General features: G+C 40.4%; 1 protein-coding gene across 1 annotated transcript in view; it reads left to right on the top strand.

The window, feature by feature from the left end:
* Positions 1 to 18,646, top strand: part of adarb2 (adenosine deaminase RNA specific B2 (inactive)) — a 166,239-nt gene that overhangs the window by 125,477 nt on the left and 22,116 nt on the right. Inside the window, 1 exon segment of the mRNA XM_061758799.1 lies at positions 10,105 to 10,219. Within this exon segment, the coding sequence (XP_061614783.1) occupies positions 10,105 to 10,219 (115 nt within the window).

The raw sequence follows: 18,646 nt of genomic DNA, 5'->3' as shown, positions 1-18,646 counted from the left end.
GGGAGATGAACAATATTGTTAGGCTGATAAATGTGTGAGAGGACACACCATGCCAATATAGGACTTTTATTAAAAAAAAAAAAAAAAAAAAAATGCAACCCTGTTATAACAGCCGGGAGGTCTGTCCCTGACCACAGCTCCAGACCATTATTTTTTTCTGTATATTTATTAATCTATATCCAGTATCGGACTTCAAATAACCTTTCTAGTATGGCTTTGGTTATAAGATATAGCATGTCGAAAATATGATTGAAACTTGTGTAGTGTATATACACAATGTTCCAAAATGTACGCAAACAAGGCTCTATCGATCTGAACAATCTTTAGTTGAACTGAAAAGAATTGCTATTGGTCAGTGGTGTTTTGTCAAAATAAAATGTTAATTAGATATTCTTACTGTATATGTTAGTACAAATGATGTGTTATATAATATAATTTAGTCAGGAGTGGTCTCAGTCTGCTAATGGAGATAATAGACTGGTTGGAACTTCATCACTGACCCTTTCATTTCCTCTCATCTCCACCCAGCCTCTTTGCCTTGTGCCTGCCTGTTTTACTGCTCATTCTCTTTCCTCTCTTGCTCTCCACATCTCCCCTAAGGGTAGGGTCATGTAATCTTTTGACAGGAATTCTTCTGCTGGCCTTTGGTGCATAATGTATGAAGCCTCTGGTGTGTGTTTTATACTGTCTGACATTATTAAGTTGTTTCAGCCATATCGTTGCTTTTATCTTCCCTATGGAGGTCAGTCAAAAGGAATTATATATCTGACGGATGAGGGAACGCTCAATATTTGTGTATTATTATTATTATCATCCATCCATCCATTTTCTCATACTTAAATCAATCATTTTCCTCTCATTATTCACTGGTATATCCTGTGCCAAACTACTTCCTCATTTAAATAAAATGATCAACTATAATGCTTCATAATCAGCATGCCTTCTTATCTTATCTTAAAATTAAATAATGTCATTTTCCAAACCAGGCTTTGACTGAACAATTTGTTATAAATTATAGGCTTTTACATGACATGACCTGTCATCCATCCGCTTTATCCTCACTAGGGTCACGGGCTTGCTGGAGCCTATCCCAGCTAACTTTGGGCAAGAGGTGGGGTACACCCTGAAGTGGTCGCCAGCAAATCGCAGGGCACATATAAACAAACAACCATTCACGCACACATTCACACCTAAGGGCAATTTAGAGTCCTCAATCAACCTACCATGCATGTTTTTGGGATGTGGGAGGAAACCGGAGTGCCCGGAGAAAACCCACACAGGCACGGGGAGAACATGCATACTACACACAGGCGGGGCAGGGATTCGAACCCCGGTCCTCAGAACTGTGAGGCAGATGTGCTAACCAGTCGTCCACCTTTCCGCCATGACCTATCATATTTACTGTAAAATTCATTAGCAATGGAACTGAAAGATTCAAATAGAAATACATGTATTCATTAACCTGAGTGTTGAGCTTACAGATGTCTATACTTGGGTGTGAACTGTTAATTTACGTTTTATACGTATTTTTTCCCCTAATGTTCTCTTCACTGGCTTAAAAAAAAGTATATGTTATACTATACTTGCTTTAGGATATCTCGAGCTTTAAAGAAGCTTTGGCTAATTTGCATTTTAATAATACATACATTTGTACATTTAAACGAACGAAAATCGAAAATATAGATTTTAAAGTGTTTCTGCCAATTGTACGTTGTTGTTGTTTTTTTCACAATAATGTTGGGATTGTTTTGGTTTGTTTTGACGAGGATTTTTCTTTATTTTAAGTAAAATGTCACACATTTTCATATTTGTGTCTTAATTTTGAAAGCCATTTTTGTATACTACAGTATCTCAGTTGCTATACCGAGCATGTAGCAGGTATGCTCAGTATTATTAAAAAAATAGCGATGTTATCTAATTTACAGTGCATAGAGCCGAATCAGATTATGTTCATCATCCATGACGCTGCTGCATATTCCTTTTTTTTCTCTAACATCTGATCTGAAAGATTTGGGTTTTAAAACATGGTACATGGGCATCAGAAAGAGCTTAGTTAAATACGCTTTGTAAACATGGTATTCATCTGAGAGAACCCCCCTGAGTGGGTCAATATGGAGAGTTGGTGGACCTGGCATAGTTTTTTATGTTACTACCTAACCAAATACGCTGGCACAGATGGGCCCGGGTCTGATAGTGACTCTCTTTGTTGTAATTGGCTCTGCTTGTTTGATTCGATGACGATAATTTATATTGATAATAAGTTCCAGAGTCTGCCATGCTTAACGTGCGGTTTGTGGTCATGATTCATTGGCTGTAGTCCTTTTTGGCTTCTTTGTCGGGGGGGCTTGCAATTCGCAAAATGTTTGGTTTACAGCTTAAGGGCTCCGCTGGATTTTAGCAGATGTATCCAGTCAAGCGACATATGAAGTTAGTTGGGAAAGTTGGAGCAGTTTTTTTATTTATTAGTGAGGGATTGGGCTAGGCCCCTGCAAAAGTGATTTTTTTAGTTTAGCAAGACAAACTATGCTTCTGACTCTGAGAACAATTTGGGGAAGTCATTGTCTGTTCCAGCAAGACTTTTTGCCACCAAGCAAAGAAATGTGTGGTTGAATGACTTTGGTGTGAACAGAGAACGCAACATTAGTTTCCTATGAAGTAACAAGCCAAGATCTGGAGGAAATATTGTGGATGGACTCCAGCTCTTGGAGAAAGAAATTTAAATATTTCTTATTGAACTGATTATTTATTTCAACCTGTTCTTTGTCAGGACATCTGCGTGTTGATTTGCACAGCACTAACTGTTCCCATTTACACAGTCCTGTACTGCCAATCACCTGTGTGGAACACTTGACTGTTCTGGTGCAGTTAAAATTTGTATTTTCCTGCTGCTCAGCGCCTTTGTAGTTCACCATGCCTTTAGGCTCAAGGTTTGGATGCGTTGATGGTTGACCGCATCCCTAGGTGGTAAATAGGAAAGAAGAAATTATGGTCCCATACTAAGTTTAGGTTCATCATTGCATCCAAGTCCAATCCTTGATTCTTGGACGGAGCTATCATTCTTGTAGGTGCTCATCCTTGACTTTGATACCGGGCTCTACCTTTTTCGAAGCTAATGATGAATCTCTGCTTGAGTTACGCTTTGCTTACCGAAGCCTGTGGTGCATCAGCCCACCTCCACACTGCTCCCCTCTTACATGCAAGGATGGGGTGAGCTCCAGTAAAGATGGATTGGATCTGTGACTGCATCTTCATATCCCTTTGTTCCCACGCCTAAAGATCAAGCGTGCAGTTTAAAAGGGAGCAGCCTGTTACGATGACGATGGCTACATGGTGCAGCCCGGTTCCTTGATGTGACTGACAGGGCCCTGCTGTTCAGGGGGAAAGTCTGTTCCACCAGCGGCAAGGCCAAGTGGCCATCATGCGATAAAGATGGTGGATACAGGCAAGTGAATGCATATAAAGATAGACACGTTGCACAGCATTCAGTACATTTTTGTGTACCGTACCAAAGAAAAACAAACTATTGCATTGAATCAGACATAAAATGCATGTACATGGCTTAATCTGACAGTGCTCAAAACTTTTTGATTGGAAAACCTCTTGCATGCACACTCCCTTCCAAAATGACTCGAACCAATTGCTTAATTTTTTTCAGATAGACAATGATCAAGCCGAGCACAAACACTGGTCATAGCCAGTAAAACCATTTGTAATGTACTGAAGAATAAAGAAACCACTAGTGGCCCAATGGTGAAGATCATGAGAAAGAGAAAGTACAGACAAACTATGTTAGTAACCTGATTAATTTGCGAATGTAAACATGGCCAGTGTCCTCATGAGTCTTCAACATCAAGATGATGACGGGAGGACTGAGCATTGACAACAGAAATAGTGACAGGGAACTTGTGACACACATCCAGAGGTCAGCAAAATAATAAAGTGAGAGGAATGAAGAGAACAAACGAGAGGGAAATCTTTCACGTTACAAGGAGGCTGGCTTTACATTCTCAAAAGCCACCAAAGGCATTGATCCCACCAAATGAATAGATATCATTTTCAAAAGCCCCTTGCTCGGCATGAGACGTGGAATGGCGAGAAGGAAAGGTGGGCTTGGTGCTGGTGGGGAGTGGGATTGAAGATATGCAAGCAGAGGACAGACGCTATTAAAACTCAGAAGAATGAATTGTTAAATACCTCGATAAAGAAATATAAGACATGGCCCCGTTTTTATGCTGCCTTGGCCACTCTGCAGGCAGGTGATAAGAGGGAGAAGGTGTTGGGTTAAAAGTGTGTGTGTCTGCTTGTGTATGTGCACGTGTGTGAGGTGGGGGATCAAGCCCACATTAATGGCGTAACGTATCATGCGTGGGTACGGTATTGCATTCTTACCTTTAACAGAGCTACAAAGTGCAATATACTAAGCGTATGGAGACTGTAAAGAGGCATTCAAATATTACCTGTGGCAAAAAAAACAAAAAAAAACTGTTCTTAAATCATTTCCCCCTAGATGCCATAAAGCTAAACAATATATTAAACTTCCTTTTTACTCTCACAACACACAAACACACACGCCAGTGTGCCTGACTTTTAGGTCAAGACGCAGCGGAGAAATTTTCCCCAGTGACATTTTGTCTTTCTGGCACAATATTGACTTCAGAGGGAAGGCGGCAGGAGAATTGTTGGTGACATTCCGCTTTACCTTGGAGATGCATGTTAAAATGTGTATTTTGCTATTCAGAATGGAGACGCTGAGAAACTGAGTTTTTGCAAGAGCAGATGACTACTATCAAACCATCCATTTTGTTGACCGCTTTCCCTCGTTTGGGTCGTGGGTGAGCGGGAGCCTATGAGCAAGAGGCAGGATACACTCCGGACTCGGCAGGCAGGTGATAAGGTGTCAATCGCAGGGCACATTTTGAAAAACAACTTTTCACACTCTTTTTCAAACCTATAAGCAGCTTCAAGTAGGGGTGCCCGAAGACCCGGGGGGGCTATTTACGGCTCTCTGAAGGTTTTAAGGAGCGTAACATGGGTGTTTGTTTGTTTGTTTGTTTTTTTACAGTTTTTAAGCAGCCCGCACCATGAACTAAAATTAACATTTGACACAGCCCTTGTTGTTTGCGTGCCGTCGAGTAAACCAGGATCTTCACAACAAGCTGAACAACATCTCAAACTGTTAATTTATTAGCACTTTGACTGCTTTGATTGGTAAGCATACTTCATTGTAACGTGAAGCTCTGTGGATATTTAATGCTTTGAACTTTGTTGCATTGGTTGAAAACTGGTTGTACTGCTAATTATTTTGAATGGTATTTATTTTGCCATTGGCTATTTGTTTTTTTTATATATAAAATGTGTTTTATATATAAATGGGAGAAAAGATGCAAGAAAATCTGCCATCAATTTCATATAATTTTAAGGGGAAATATTATTTTAGGATATATATCGTTATCGGGATATAAAATTACTTATATCAGGATTTTCTGATTTTGTCCATATTACAAACACAATAAGTTAATATTAGTTATGAGCTTTTCTAACATGGTGTCAAGACAGAAGGACTCTAAAATGTGTCTATTTCACTCGAAAAGATGATAGCAGGGCGTCTGATATCAACTGTATTATTTAATTCCTTCTCCCAATCTGAATCAATAAGAGACTCAATAAGGAATCAAATTGGTAAGCAGTATTGATAATGGAATCAGCATTGCTAAATTTTTATCAATTCCCATCCCTACTTGCAAGTGTCTATTTTTCAACACTTTTTTTTATATTCTTAAGATTGTGTATCCTTTACCTAATTATAGCGGTCGTATATCCTGCTTCTTTATCCAGTTTAACCACTATTGTAACCATTTTGACATGTAGCAGGTAATTGTTTTCTTCTAATTAAAATTGTCAAATTAAGCCCACTACCGTCCTGTCAAGCATTAAAGCTATCCAAGAATCATGTAGCGTGAATGTCTTTGTATTCCACAAAAAATACACTCTGAGCTTGTGAAGTCAAATATCAGATGGTTTTTTTTAAATATAATTTTGGTACATATGTCACATTTTTTATGCATCTGTTTACCTTAATTTGATCCTTCGTTACTTACCTTCTCATACACTGATCACAACATGAGATGCACATGCACAATCTCATTACATTAAACAATTTGCATTTACTTGTATAAAAATGCTGTAATTGCTCTAGTATTGGATATTATTACTTGTGCAGGTGTACTTAATGAAAGTGTAAACTATTTTTCATTGAGTATGAAGTCATTTTTAAAAACCCAATATTTCTGATTTGACAAGTGGAGATTATGGGTGCGAGCCTTAACGCACTTGTGTTGATGGAAGTGTTCCCCCAATAAATCTCCTTTAGTGCAGCCAAAGCAGTTACTAAATAAATCCTACTGCTTGTTTTCTCCATTCTGAAGAGGCCCAATGGGATTTCTTGTTAAATTGTTCAGAACTAATGCGGCAGAGACACCAGGTGGGGTGAGTCACACAATGGCCGCTGCAGCAGTTTCAGCACTGATCAAGCTAGCGGACACTTATCGCATCAGTTCAGTCAAATATATTTTGAAAAACAAATTCAAACGCGTAGCTACGGGAGCAGGGTAAAGCTCAATGTTCAACCAAGAGGAATCTGGGCAGCCAGCCAGCCAGGCACACAACGATCCCCACACACAGTCGGCGGCAGGTTGTCATGACAATCTGTCTGACTGTGGACCACGATCCTTGGCCCCATTTTTCTGCCACATTAGGCTCAGAGTGAAGGTGGAACTCAACTCTCCTTGAGGGAGGAAGATATGTGTGATTGTACAGGTTACGTAAAAAAAAACAAAGGCAAATACAAGACATCTTATCTAAAACCACAGATCCACAGACTAGTGTGACCAGAAGTTCTCTTTTTCAAGGGGGTGTGCTGCTTTTAGGACCAAAGAAAACATCTGGCCATGATGTTGAATCTCTCCAAGATTTTACTAATTCAGTTGGTATGCACTTTTGTGTTGTTGTTGTTTTAGTAACCCACTCCCAGTGTCTTTTTTTGAAATTCTAAGTAGGGTCACCCTAATATACTTATATTGACATTACATAAGCAGATACATAGGAATGGCTAAGTGTTGATTCCCTAGTCCTGGTACGTCCTGCCCTCCATCAGAACCCAGCACAAGAGAGAAAATGTTGAGAACTAAGCGGTAGGGTGGTAAAATGTAGAAGCCAGAGGTGTAAAGGAAAGGTTAAACCAAAAAGAGAAGCGAAGAGAAAGGGACATGGAACAATAAGAGATGGGGAAAAGGAGGAGGAGTTGAACAGCTGGGCTTTACGCCAGGGTCTTTTCCACATTTGCTGTCCAGGCCTTTTGGAGCTGCCACCTTCTCACACCTCAGTTATATCATCAATGAAAAGGCCTCTTGGGGTGTATGGAGGACTTGACTCAGGGTTCAGACTGTGACCGACAGCAGCTGAGGCTGCCGAGCCAAGCAGGATTCTGTAAGATATAATCACTATCAGGTATAAGGAACATGGCAGGCGTTTCTTTGCCTTTACATATTGCAGAATGTCCTCATATATAGAATCAGAACACCCTGAAACATTTCGACTGAAGAAATACAGCATACACAATACTCTTAATGACGGCTTGATTTCACAGTCAACAATACAAATTGACGATCAGTTTATCGGAAAAAAAAAATGTACCAAATGTTCAATCAACCCATATCATTTAGTCTACCAAAAAGTCTGATAGGTAAATGCTAACATATAATGTGAAATTACATACAAACTAACATAAATTACCATCAATGCTATGGTAAGGGGTGCACGCAACAATTTTGGTCTGGTTCTTAAATGAGAGGTTGTTGCTTGGTGCTAATTTTTTTTCAGGACCAATGACCTCACTGGATTTACTTTTGTAGCCATACATCCTATTTGTTACATATTTATTTTCTGTACAAATAGAGCAAATAAAACTTTTGTTTCATCCATCCATCCATTTTCTGAGCCGCTTCTCCTCACTAGGGTCGCGGGCGTGCTGGAGCCTATCCCAGCTGTCATCGGGCAGGAGGCGGGGGCACCCTGAACTGGTTGCCAGCCAATCGCAGGACACATACAAACAAACAACCATTCGCACTCACAGTCACACCTACGGGCAATTTAGCGTCTCCAATTAATGCATGTTTTTGGGATGTGGGAGGAAACCGGAGTGCCCGGAGAAAACCCATGCAGGCACGGGGAGAACATGCAAACTCCACACAGGCGGAGCATGGGAACATATTTTGACGGACCGTCGTAGCTGCTGTACAGCAAGACAGCGACGCCCACGGCCCACGGAACACGCTGAGGCACCCCCTTGTCTGCGGCTCCTGCACGCACTCATATATTCTGTGGCAGCAATAACTATTACTGGAGATTACAGTCATTAGGGACCGTCTCTGCGTCTTATTTTTACTCTTAATTATACTGCATCTTTTTTAGTAGACCTCGGTGCTGCCCTCCATGTTGCAGCACAACATGGTACTACACTAAAGGCATGCAACTCTAAATTCAGAGTTACCTGTAAACTACTATAAAAACTCAAAGAACAATCACTTTAAAAAAAAAAACAACTCCAATTTAGCAGTGGCATGAACGATAAACAGCAGTATAGTGGAGGTTCATTGCTTTGATTTGTTAGAATTTACAGGAATGACTGAGTTTGCGATGGTCCCGACATTCAACATTCCAAGGCGACGCACCACAAGATTCATCACTGTGTTTTACAGATAAATATTTACTGTAATTATGACTTTGCTACGGACATAGTGTGGGTTAGTGATGGACTACGCATGTACATACTGTAAATGCAAACCAGTTCAGAGCAGTTTGTTGCATTTAAGACATCCTTATAGCCATGGCAGTACCTCACACTAGTGGTCCACTTAACTGCACACTGTTCAGCAGTTGCTGCCAAGACATATTGATCACACCCCTTTGAATCGTTTACTTGAGTGATTATTAAGGGTTAGTTTTCAAGCATTGTTCACACCAACTGCAGAGTTTAAAAGGATCACAGGGACAACAGATTGGCAGCAGAGTGGGTCTTGTGGACACTTTAAGCCTCCACTTGCTAACAGGACATCATGAGGTGCCGCAGTGCCATAGGGAGAGTGAGAGAGATTAGGGGTGGGGGAAAAAAGAACGAGACAGGCACAGCGACTGAATTAGTGAGCATATTGCATGTTATAGCCTGTGTCTGGGTATTGGTGTTTCTTAGTGTGGTGGGTGATTGGTGGTGGGTGGGTTTTACAGAGGTGGCAAAAGTACTGACACTAATTGTGTGAAAAGACAGCAAAAAAATAGAAGTACTGACTGAACCTCTTCACCTAAGTAAACGTTTAAAAAGAGTACAGACTGAAATGTTAGTACAAAAGCAAAAATGCATTTTTAACATAACTTGGCACAAAGGAAACAAAACAAAAAACTTAAAACAAACATAGCACAAAATGTTGTTTTCTTTTTCATTAACTTGCTAATTTTTGATGTTGTCAGCATCAGACAATTTTTTAAATAAGGCCATGGATAAAGAAAAGATTGCCTCTCTAAATCTGTTGTGGCATCGTCATTGATGCTTCCAGGTTTACTTTCCTCCGTGTTGTTGCTGTCCCTGATTCTTCTGCCTTAAAAATCTCCAAGTTCTCAACCAATGTATCAATCAAGACCTAGGGTGACTTTATTTCCTCCATTTATTTTTTTTTTTTTAAGTCACGTCATCATCTGCAGAGGTTGAAATATAAGTAACAAAAATATTTTAACAAAGGAAAGAGTAGAAAGTACAGATGTCTGTTCTCAAATGTAGGGAGCAAAAGTATAGACATATTTGTACTTCGTTAGCATTGTTCATTTGACACCGGTACGCACAGGAAAGAGTTATACAGTAGGTAAACAAAACATAATAATAATAATAAACAATGGTCCTGTTCACTTCTCTTTTGGTTTAACTTTGTTTCTGTTTTTAAACTGGATATATTCTGTCTTAAAAGTATGCAGTTATTAATACATAATATTATATATAACGTGTTTCTCATTTGTGTCTAGCAGAAATTAAGGCAGCAATTCTTCTGTGTTTTCCAGGACTTTGCCGATTCAATATTCCACTTGGTGAGGGAGAAGTATCGCACACTGCTGGGCGGCTGCAGTCCAGCTTACTCTCAACACAAATCCCTGGCAGGCATCGTAATGACCCGAGGTATGGTAAATTTCATTGACTTTTATATATCATCTTGAATTATTAAGGTGTTGCAATATAAAGAGAGTGGGGAAGAAGAGACGGAAGATGAGAAACTGGGAGGTCTCGATTGGGAGAAACATTATGAAGATTTTTTTTTTGTGCACATGGAGTAGTTTATCCCTTCCTGGTGAATTATTGACTACTCATTCTCGGGGGGGGGGGGGCATGCTCATTGGAGTCAGTCTCCCTCATACTTGCTGGACTTTCCATGCTCAGGCAGCTTTGACACAAGTTTGCCGATGACACAGTGGGAATCCTAACAACATCAGCTTAAGTCTGAGGACTCACTGTGTGACACAGTGAAAGAACAGCAAGGTGGAGGACACTTCTCACTGTGATGTGAAACAATGAGTTATGACTGCACATTCATCTTTCATGTTTTAATCATTTTTCATAGGTTGTATTTGCTGCACATTATATGGGGATCGTCAGCCGCACACCTGTGCACACTACCAAAAAGCCTATATGCATTCTCACATTACAACAACAAAAAACATTTTTATTAAATAAACTTTGGTGCAGCTGAGGCAATCCTAAATGACTTTAGTCTCATTTCCACTAAGCACTGTGGTGTGATTCAGTTTGAGACAATCCATATTTTCTTGTGCTTCTATTGTTATTGGCCCGATCCAAATCCATCTACTTTTCAATTGCTCATGATATTATGCTTCAGTGTGCTTCTGGAGGTTGACTAGTTGGCAGTAGCTAAGGGCAATTTGCCAACTTTCCATCCATGTTCTATACTACTAAAGACCTTTTCATACTGCACTTAGCAAGGCGCAGTGCACCCTCAACAAACACATTCATTGTGTATGTGATAAGGGAGCGCAAGGATGGAAAGGTGGCAAAAACAGTATCAGTAACTAAAAGTATTGCTTTGGTGCCATCTGGTAGTATTCTTGGTTAGTGATGACGTGAATTGAGGTGCTTCATTTAGACAGGAGCTGTCTTTTGTCACTATCTAGTAACAGGTAATTGCAATATAATATAAAACGTTTGGTGGGGCAATTACCGATTTTTTTTTTTTTTACTATTCGCGGCAAGGCACAGAACAGCGGGTCTTCACTGCACTCTTTTGTTAAGTTTAACAATTTTTTTTTAATGTTTATGTTGCAACTTCCACAGGTGTTTGGTTGTAGTGGACTTACAGTTAAGTCTTACAGTGCCACCTGTTGCTTTGGCACATAACATTTTGCAAAATGCGGATAAAGATTGTTTACACCCTGTAGCGTTTATTGGGGGGGGGACATCAAATTTGAGCTTAATTTAGAAGAAAATGAATGATGACTTTTTATCGGTCCGTTGTGGTAAAGAAGGAGCTAAGCCGAAAGGCGAAGCTCTCGATTTACCGGTCGATCTACGTTCCTACCCTCACCTATGGTCACGAGCTGTGGGTCGTGACCGAAAGAACAAGATCCCGGATACAAGAGGCCGAAATGAGTTTCCTCTGCAGGGTGTCCGGGCTCTCCCTTAGCGATAGGGTGACAAGCTCGGTCATCCGGGAGGATCTCAGAGTAGAGTCGCTGCTCCTCCAAATTGAGAGGAGCCAGATGAGGTGGCTGGGGCATCTGATTCGGATGCCTCCCGGTGAGGTGAGGTGTTCTGGGCATGTCCCACCGGGAGGAGACCCTAGGGACGACCCAGGACACGCTGGAGGGACTACGTCCTTCGGCTGGCCTGGGAATGCCTCGGTATCCCCCCGGAAGAGCTGGATGAAGTGGCTGGGGAGATGGAAGTCTGGGCGTCCCTGCTATAGCTACTGCCCCCGCGACCCGACCTTGGATTAGCGGTAGAAGATGAATGCTGGGACCAGGGATGTAATCCCTGGTCCCAGCATGATGTGATCCAGAAAGGATCTATCCATCCATCTATCCATTTTCAATAGATGGATGGATAGATTGCATTATGGTGAAAAAAAAGCACCGCAACTCAAAATGGCCACAAATTTCAGTTTCATAAGAAGTGTTAAATCATTTGAATTGGCAAAATATCAATATATTTTTTTTAAAGTATGTGTGTGTGTGTGTGCGTGTGTGTGTGTGTGTGTGTGTGTACTGTATATATAATGTTCCCCTCTAATCATGGGCGATAGGGACTGATCCCTACCACAAAAAGTGAAAATAATAACGAATAATTGAGCCCCCCCCCAAAAGAATTTTATGCTTATAGAGGTCACAAGTTTTGTCTAAATTAACCTCCTCAACTCACTTCAACATAGTTCCTTGGAACCAAGATTTCACAAGATATAACCCTCCGCAAAAAACTGTAATTAAAAAATGACCCCAACCCTTGTGGCTGCAGGAAGCAAGGTTTCAGGGGTCACTGAGAAGGGATCGGTATCTCTGCTGCAGCGCATCAGTGTAGACTTCAGCTGCGCTCATCCTGACCAAATCCAATCCTTCTGCTCTCCTCTGCCTCCCAGTAATTGCTTCTGTTTGTTTATTAATAGCACGTTATCTTCAAAGATCCAGACAAACGGGCTGTGCATTTGTCGAAGTGGCTGTCGCATTGCTTCTGCCGCCCCTCATGCAGACACAGAACTTGACAGGAACACTGGGGAGTCCTGTTCTGCGTTGTCTGCCGCCACCGCTGCCTTTTTTCCCTCCTTCTTTGTCCCCTTCCATGTGTCTGATGCCCCATCTCGCGCCTCAAGAATTCTAATCAGGGTCCGTCTTTGAAGCGCAGACGGACAGCGAATCCCCTGCCCACATATACCAACGGAGTCGTGCTGAGGCAGTTGAGCCCCAATGAGATCAAGATTAGCCTCGCCAGCAGGGTGAGCGTCGCGAGACAAGAGTCAAAGCAAAGTAGCAGCACACGGCATCAAATAGTGTGTAGATTTTCATGTTCAAATAGGCTCAGAGACATGAAAAATCTGTTTGTATTGGAAACTGCTTTTTGGTGAATTGGATGCAAGTTTTTCAGAATCATATTTCTTTAATCTTAGCTACAAAATGCAGAAGCATACAGAGCTACCAGAGGGACTTAAGAAAAAAAGATGAGAGAAAAGGGGATTTAAATATGTTGATTATAAATGACAGTTAAGTTACGGTATTTAGCCTGCACGTTCATTTTCAAACAGGGATTTTTCCCACCACTTAATCTGGTCTTCAAGCTGTCTGAAAATGCACAAGTCAGTAATCACATGCAGCAAGAAAACCCTTTCAAAGTGGAAGAAAAAAAAAAAGAAAAGCAGAGATGTGCACAGCATGTTGCGGCGCAGGGAGAGATTTTGGGAGCTTCAGTACCATTTCACAAAGACACCCTTATGTGCTCAGAGCAGTTGACTGCTATAGCTAATAAAGATTCAACAGGGTGCTCTTTCTATTCTTGCCAACGCTCCCTCTTTACAACCATAGAGGATTTTTAGAGGTTTCCCATAATTCAAAGAACATGTTTTGGATGACATTCCAGCTAATCACCCAGCCTAATGTGGTAAAACAAACCATAGAAGATAGGCTTTATGATGATGACAACTTGATGCCAAATGTTATCCTGCTTTCGAATAGGTTGTATTACCTGTTCTATAATGTTCCCAAAAATATTTTAACTATTTTTGCTTTCAACTGTAACATTTCGATGCTGTCCAGCAAAAGGCTTCTTTCACCAAATGTGATGTAAATGTATTTTATAAAGTTTTGTATTTTTGTTTTATCCGAAACACGAAGAAAGCTAAATTCCCCTTCAGTTACAGGTATCATCCACTCATCCATCTATCCATCTTCTATTCACCTTATCCTCGTTAGGGTTGCGGTTGAACTGGAGTCTATCCCAGCTGACTTTGGGCGAAAGGCAGGGTACACATTGGACTAGTCACCAGCCAATCGCGGTACACGTATAAACAAACAACCATTTGCACTCACTCGTAGTCTTCCATGAACCTAACATGCATGTTTTAGAAATGTGGGAGGAAGCCAGAGTACCTGGAAAAACCTACGCAAGCACACAGAGAACATGCAAACGCCACAGAGGAAGGCTGGAACCCGGATTCAAATCACCAACCTTAGAACTTTGTGGTAGATGTGCTAATCACTCTAATCACCATGCTGCCATCGGTCATCATATACAGCACAATATTTTAAATGTATGGAAAACATTTGCTAAAATCTAAATTGTGAGAGACAGGTTTTTCATTGAACAGTGATTTGGACCTTACTTCCTCTACAACAGTGTCAGTTCAAAATGAATGGTCCAAATTTACGAAGACTTCAGCCTACTACTACTAAATCAGAGAAACAGAATTATTGTTGACAGACTTGGTTTTTCTCAATGAGCATCAATCTGCAAGATTCAGTGATGGAAACTGCATGTGTATCTTGTCAACTTGTCATAAGTATGGTGATTTATTTTGAATAAGAGCATAAATGTACTTTAGTAAGAGTAAGAGTTTTTTTGAAGAATATAAAAGTGCTGCAAATTATATATTAATTGTAACCTTGGTGTAGCATGTAATGCTTCAACACTTTGCTGTGGTTTATTGATTTTTGAGTCCTGGATCAATTTTGTGCCCCAGGTTGACAAAAAGGATGATACTGAAACAACCAAACTGCTTCCTTTAAATGAATAGAATGGACTGATAATAAAAAAAAAAGAACATGGGTGAATCTCACAAGAGACAAGCTTAAGCAGTGCAATGTGATGCAGCCTGGGGTTGTTGGACATTACCATGTGGGCAAGGTCATTTTAGCTGAAGCAGAAAGAGGTTGGATTATAGAATATGTTGGTTTGCATTTCATGATAATATTTGTTTTTTTACTTTGTGTTGGAAACCGAAATTTGAAACCAAAATGAGCTTCAGATGTGCCGCGACTTGAGTGAGCTGCTCGAAGGAGATCCACAGTGGTCGATGCACTTTGACGTTTATTGAACAGTACAAATAGTCTCACCGACAATGACAAAATGAGAACAATCACAAGCAGCGAAAGTAGTCCAAAACTCACATCCAGATGCTCACACAAAGACTAACCGGCCATGTTGCTGATGTCATTCACTAGGCCATGACCCCTGAAGGTAAACATAATAAATAAGAGGTAGTACGAACAGGCATGTGCACAGACATTTTTGGGGGCAGATGCTCAAGCCAAAAAAGGGGCACCCATTGCCAAAATTGTTCATCGTAATAACAAAAAACTGTAGTATAACTTATTACTTATTTCTCTTAACACAATCAACACAGTCAATAACTTTTAACAAAGGAAGTGAAGGGAAGCTATAATGAAATTTTAAAGTCTACACACCCCTGTTGAAATTTCAGGTTTTGTGGTATGCAAAATTGAGAACAAGCTAAATCATTTTAAGACTTTTTCCACAATGAGTTAACCTATAACCTGTACAACTGAATTGGGGAGGGGGGGGGGGGGGGGGGGGGGGGGGAATGAGAGGGGAAATAAAAATAATGGTTGCACAAATGCACACACCCTCTTATAAATGGTGATGTGGCTGTGTTCAAACATGCAATTCAAACTCATGTTAAATGGGGATCAGCACACACCTGCCACCATTTAAAGTGCCTCTGATTGACCTCAAATAAATTAAGGTGGGAGCATGTATACAATTCTCCCAAGGACTTGCCCTTAAATGCCCCTCACATATCAAATCACTGGATTTGATTGATGACAGAGTATTTTTTTTAATTATTTTATTTTTTGTAATATATAAATAAAGATTACCAAAAAAGGGCTGAAGCAAAGGGGCAGGTGCTTGAGCACCACTTGGTGTGTCTATGTGTGCACGTGCCTGTGTACTAACATTCAATGGCTACTATAGTACAATCTGTACTTTCATTGCATCATCATATACAGTATGCTGACCAGCCACAATATTATGACCATCTGCATACCTAGTTTTAAAAATTCTGCCTTAACAAAGATAATAATGCTCAGGTTTGATTGGCGCTCTCAGATAAGTATTCAGTTAACAGTGTTTTTGTTTGCCGAAGTGGTGTAGAACTGCACTGCATCACACTGAATGGTGTTTTGAATACATTGGTTGCCTCATTGAGCAACATGAAAGAGCAAATGTCAATGTAAATATCAATACATGTCAATCCACAGCAAAAACTCCATAGTTGGAGTCTTGCTGTTAATGTAACTTAAAGTAACCTTTGTCTTCCGCTCAGGGAGAGTAGGCAAAAAAATGCAACTTGATGTGAAACCCCTCACCCAATGCACTGTACATCCAGATCTCATTCTGTGATGTTCATGCTTTTTGAGAGTGCTCTTATCTAGATGTGTGACATGAATAATCAACAGATTTCTGTGGCCAGAGATGTTACTTTTGACCCTCTCTCTTTGTATTTTAGCCGCTTATTTCTGGTTATAAAACGTAGCTTATGGGAGGCTTTATCTTTTGCTGTCTCTCTCACTTTGCCTCCCACCCCTCGCCCCCCACCTTGCATCCATTTTTCACATTCCCCTGCAAACCAACAATGAACTCTGTGCCAATTTCATGCCACGGTAGCGAGTAGCGCTGCAGAAATTATCCATTGCAAAATTGATCTAAACAATTGCAAAGTGGAAAAGTGAGGAAAAGCAGGAGAGTGAAATTGGGAGTCTGTTACCTATTTGAACTCACTTTATCACTGTGAAGGAAATATAGTGAAAACTAACTGGGAATGGAAAGCGTTGACCCAAAGTGGAGATTTTGGGTGCACTGAAGTCATCATTGTGTGTGTGTTTTGTGCAGTATACCTAGTTGTAGTTGTGTACCATTGCTAGCCTGTCCAATTTTTTTAACTGCTGAAATGCAAATCTTACCTAGTGAAGTTTTTATTTCTAGTGAAAACATCTTACTGTACGTATTTTAAGACAGTTTGGACTTTCAAAAATTTCAGCAAGACAAAAAGACGTGTTTTAAGATAGCTCTTATTTTAAGGATTTTATCAACTCATTTCATACTAGTTCCATTAGCAGAGTTTTTTTCCACTTACTTTAGGGACAAAGTGTCTTGTTTTAAGTGATCAAATCTGCCACTGTAACTAGTATGAATTGACTGGATAAGATTTTTAAAATAAGATTTTGGATTTTAATCTTTCTGAAAATTGTCTTACAATAAGTACACGAGAGTTTTCACGAGAAATAAGATAAATTAACTATGTAAGATTTGAGTGTTTGCAGTGTAATTATTTCCCATCATTTTGCTGAATAAAAGGTGCTACATCTTTGGAAATTAGTAAAGGTGATTTGCATCAGTTCTTTTAAGCCGTGTCCCAACTAGCAGTATGTCAACTTATTTAGATTCCAGTGTCACTTAAGTTGGCAAAAATGGTTCCTTGCCCTATACGCTGTAGTACAATTAACAGATGTGAACCTCCTGATGGAATTGCATTGGAGGAAAAAACATCCACATCAGGGTCATTAGTAATGTAGTGGTTCACCGAGCTGGCTTGGATGCACGGGTTGGATTCCTGTTAATTATCTATAGTATTTACAATGCCATACTGTTCATATATGCAGCACATACTCTACATGTTTTTGGACTATGAGAGAAATCCAGAGTTCCTGCGCTAACTGCTATTCCACAAATGAGCATTTTCAAGGAATGAAATACAGGTTCTTTCCTGCTATGCCTTATTGCACAACTGCACACACAGTTACACACATTCATCATGCCACCCATTACTCCCACCCTCCTAACATTTGCCCCATTTCCTCTCAGGTGTCAGGACTCTTCCTTCCACAGTGCCGTCTGGGCCGAAGCTGATAAAAGCTCATGTGCCGGTCCGGCAGTGCCTGCGGGTCTGCCTGTAGCCAACAGAGCCTGACTTTCTGAGGCGATGAGAGTGATGTGAGGCAACTGACAAAGGAATGGCTTGCCATTAATGTGCTGCTGCGTCTCGTCTGTGCATCACGCACTTGCGCGACCTGACTTACGCTGGTCTCAGAAATCATCACTATGAGAAATTTTGGGAAACAAGTATGAGGCGAGGTGGATTTGTGTTCTGTCATAAAATCCGCAATAGAGAGAGGTGATATAATATTTTTTTATAGCTTTACCCCTCCCTCATGCTTTGAAAACCCTTAAATTTATCAAAACACTTTTTACAGTAGTCCTTAGTGACTGTTCTCCAAAAGAGAAACCACGCGTGCTTGCTTCAAGCTGTTTATTTGTCACTCCCGGTTGAAGTTTATTGTAAAACTGTCACAAAAGATAATTAAACATTGTATATTTAAGCGCACAAATGTTGAATTAAACCATTTAATTTCATCCAACACAAGTCAGTTTGGTTAATGCTTATGCGAAACGAATGTTGTCATCACTATCGCTAGCTATCAGCTGCCTTTATGAAAGCTAATCTCTGCAGACTCTAGCCAAATGTAGCACTTATGTTAAAACAAAGAGGATAAAATAAATATGCAGGCTCAAGGTCTTGATCCAAACATAGAT

The sequence above is a fragment of the Phyllopteryx taeniolatus genome, chromosome 20, assembly GCF_024500385.1.
Source record: "Phyllopteryx taeniolatus isolate TA_2022b chromosome 20, UOR_Ptae_1.2, whole genome shotgun sequence".
In the NCBI taxonomy this organism is placed as follows: domain Eukaryota; kingdom Metazoa; phylum Chordata; class Actinopteri; order Syngnathiformes; family Syngnathidae; genus Phyllopteryx; species Phyllopteryx taeniolatus.
The sequence above is the reverse complement of the archived record's forward strand: the minus strand, read 5'-3'. Positions and strand labels throughout refer to the sequence as shown.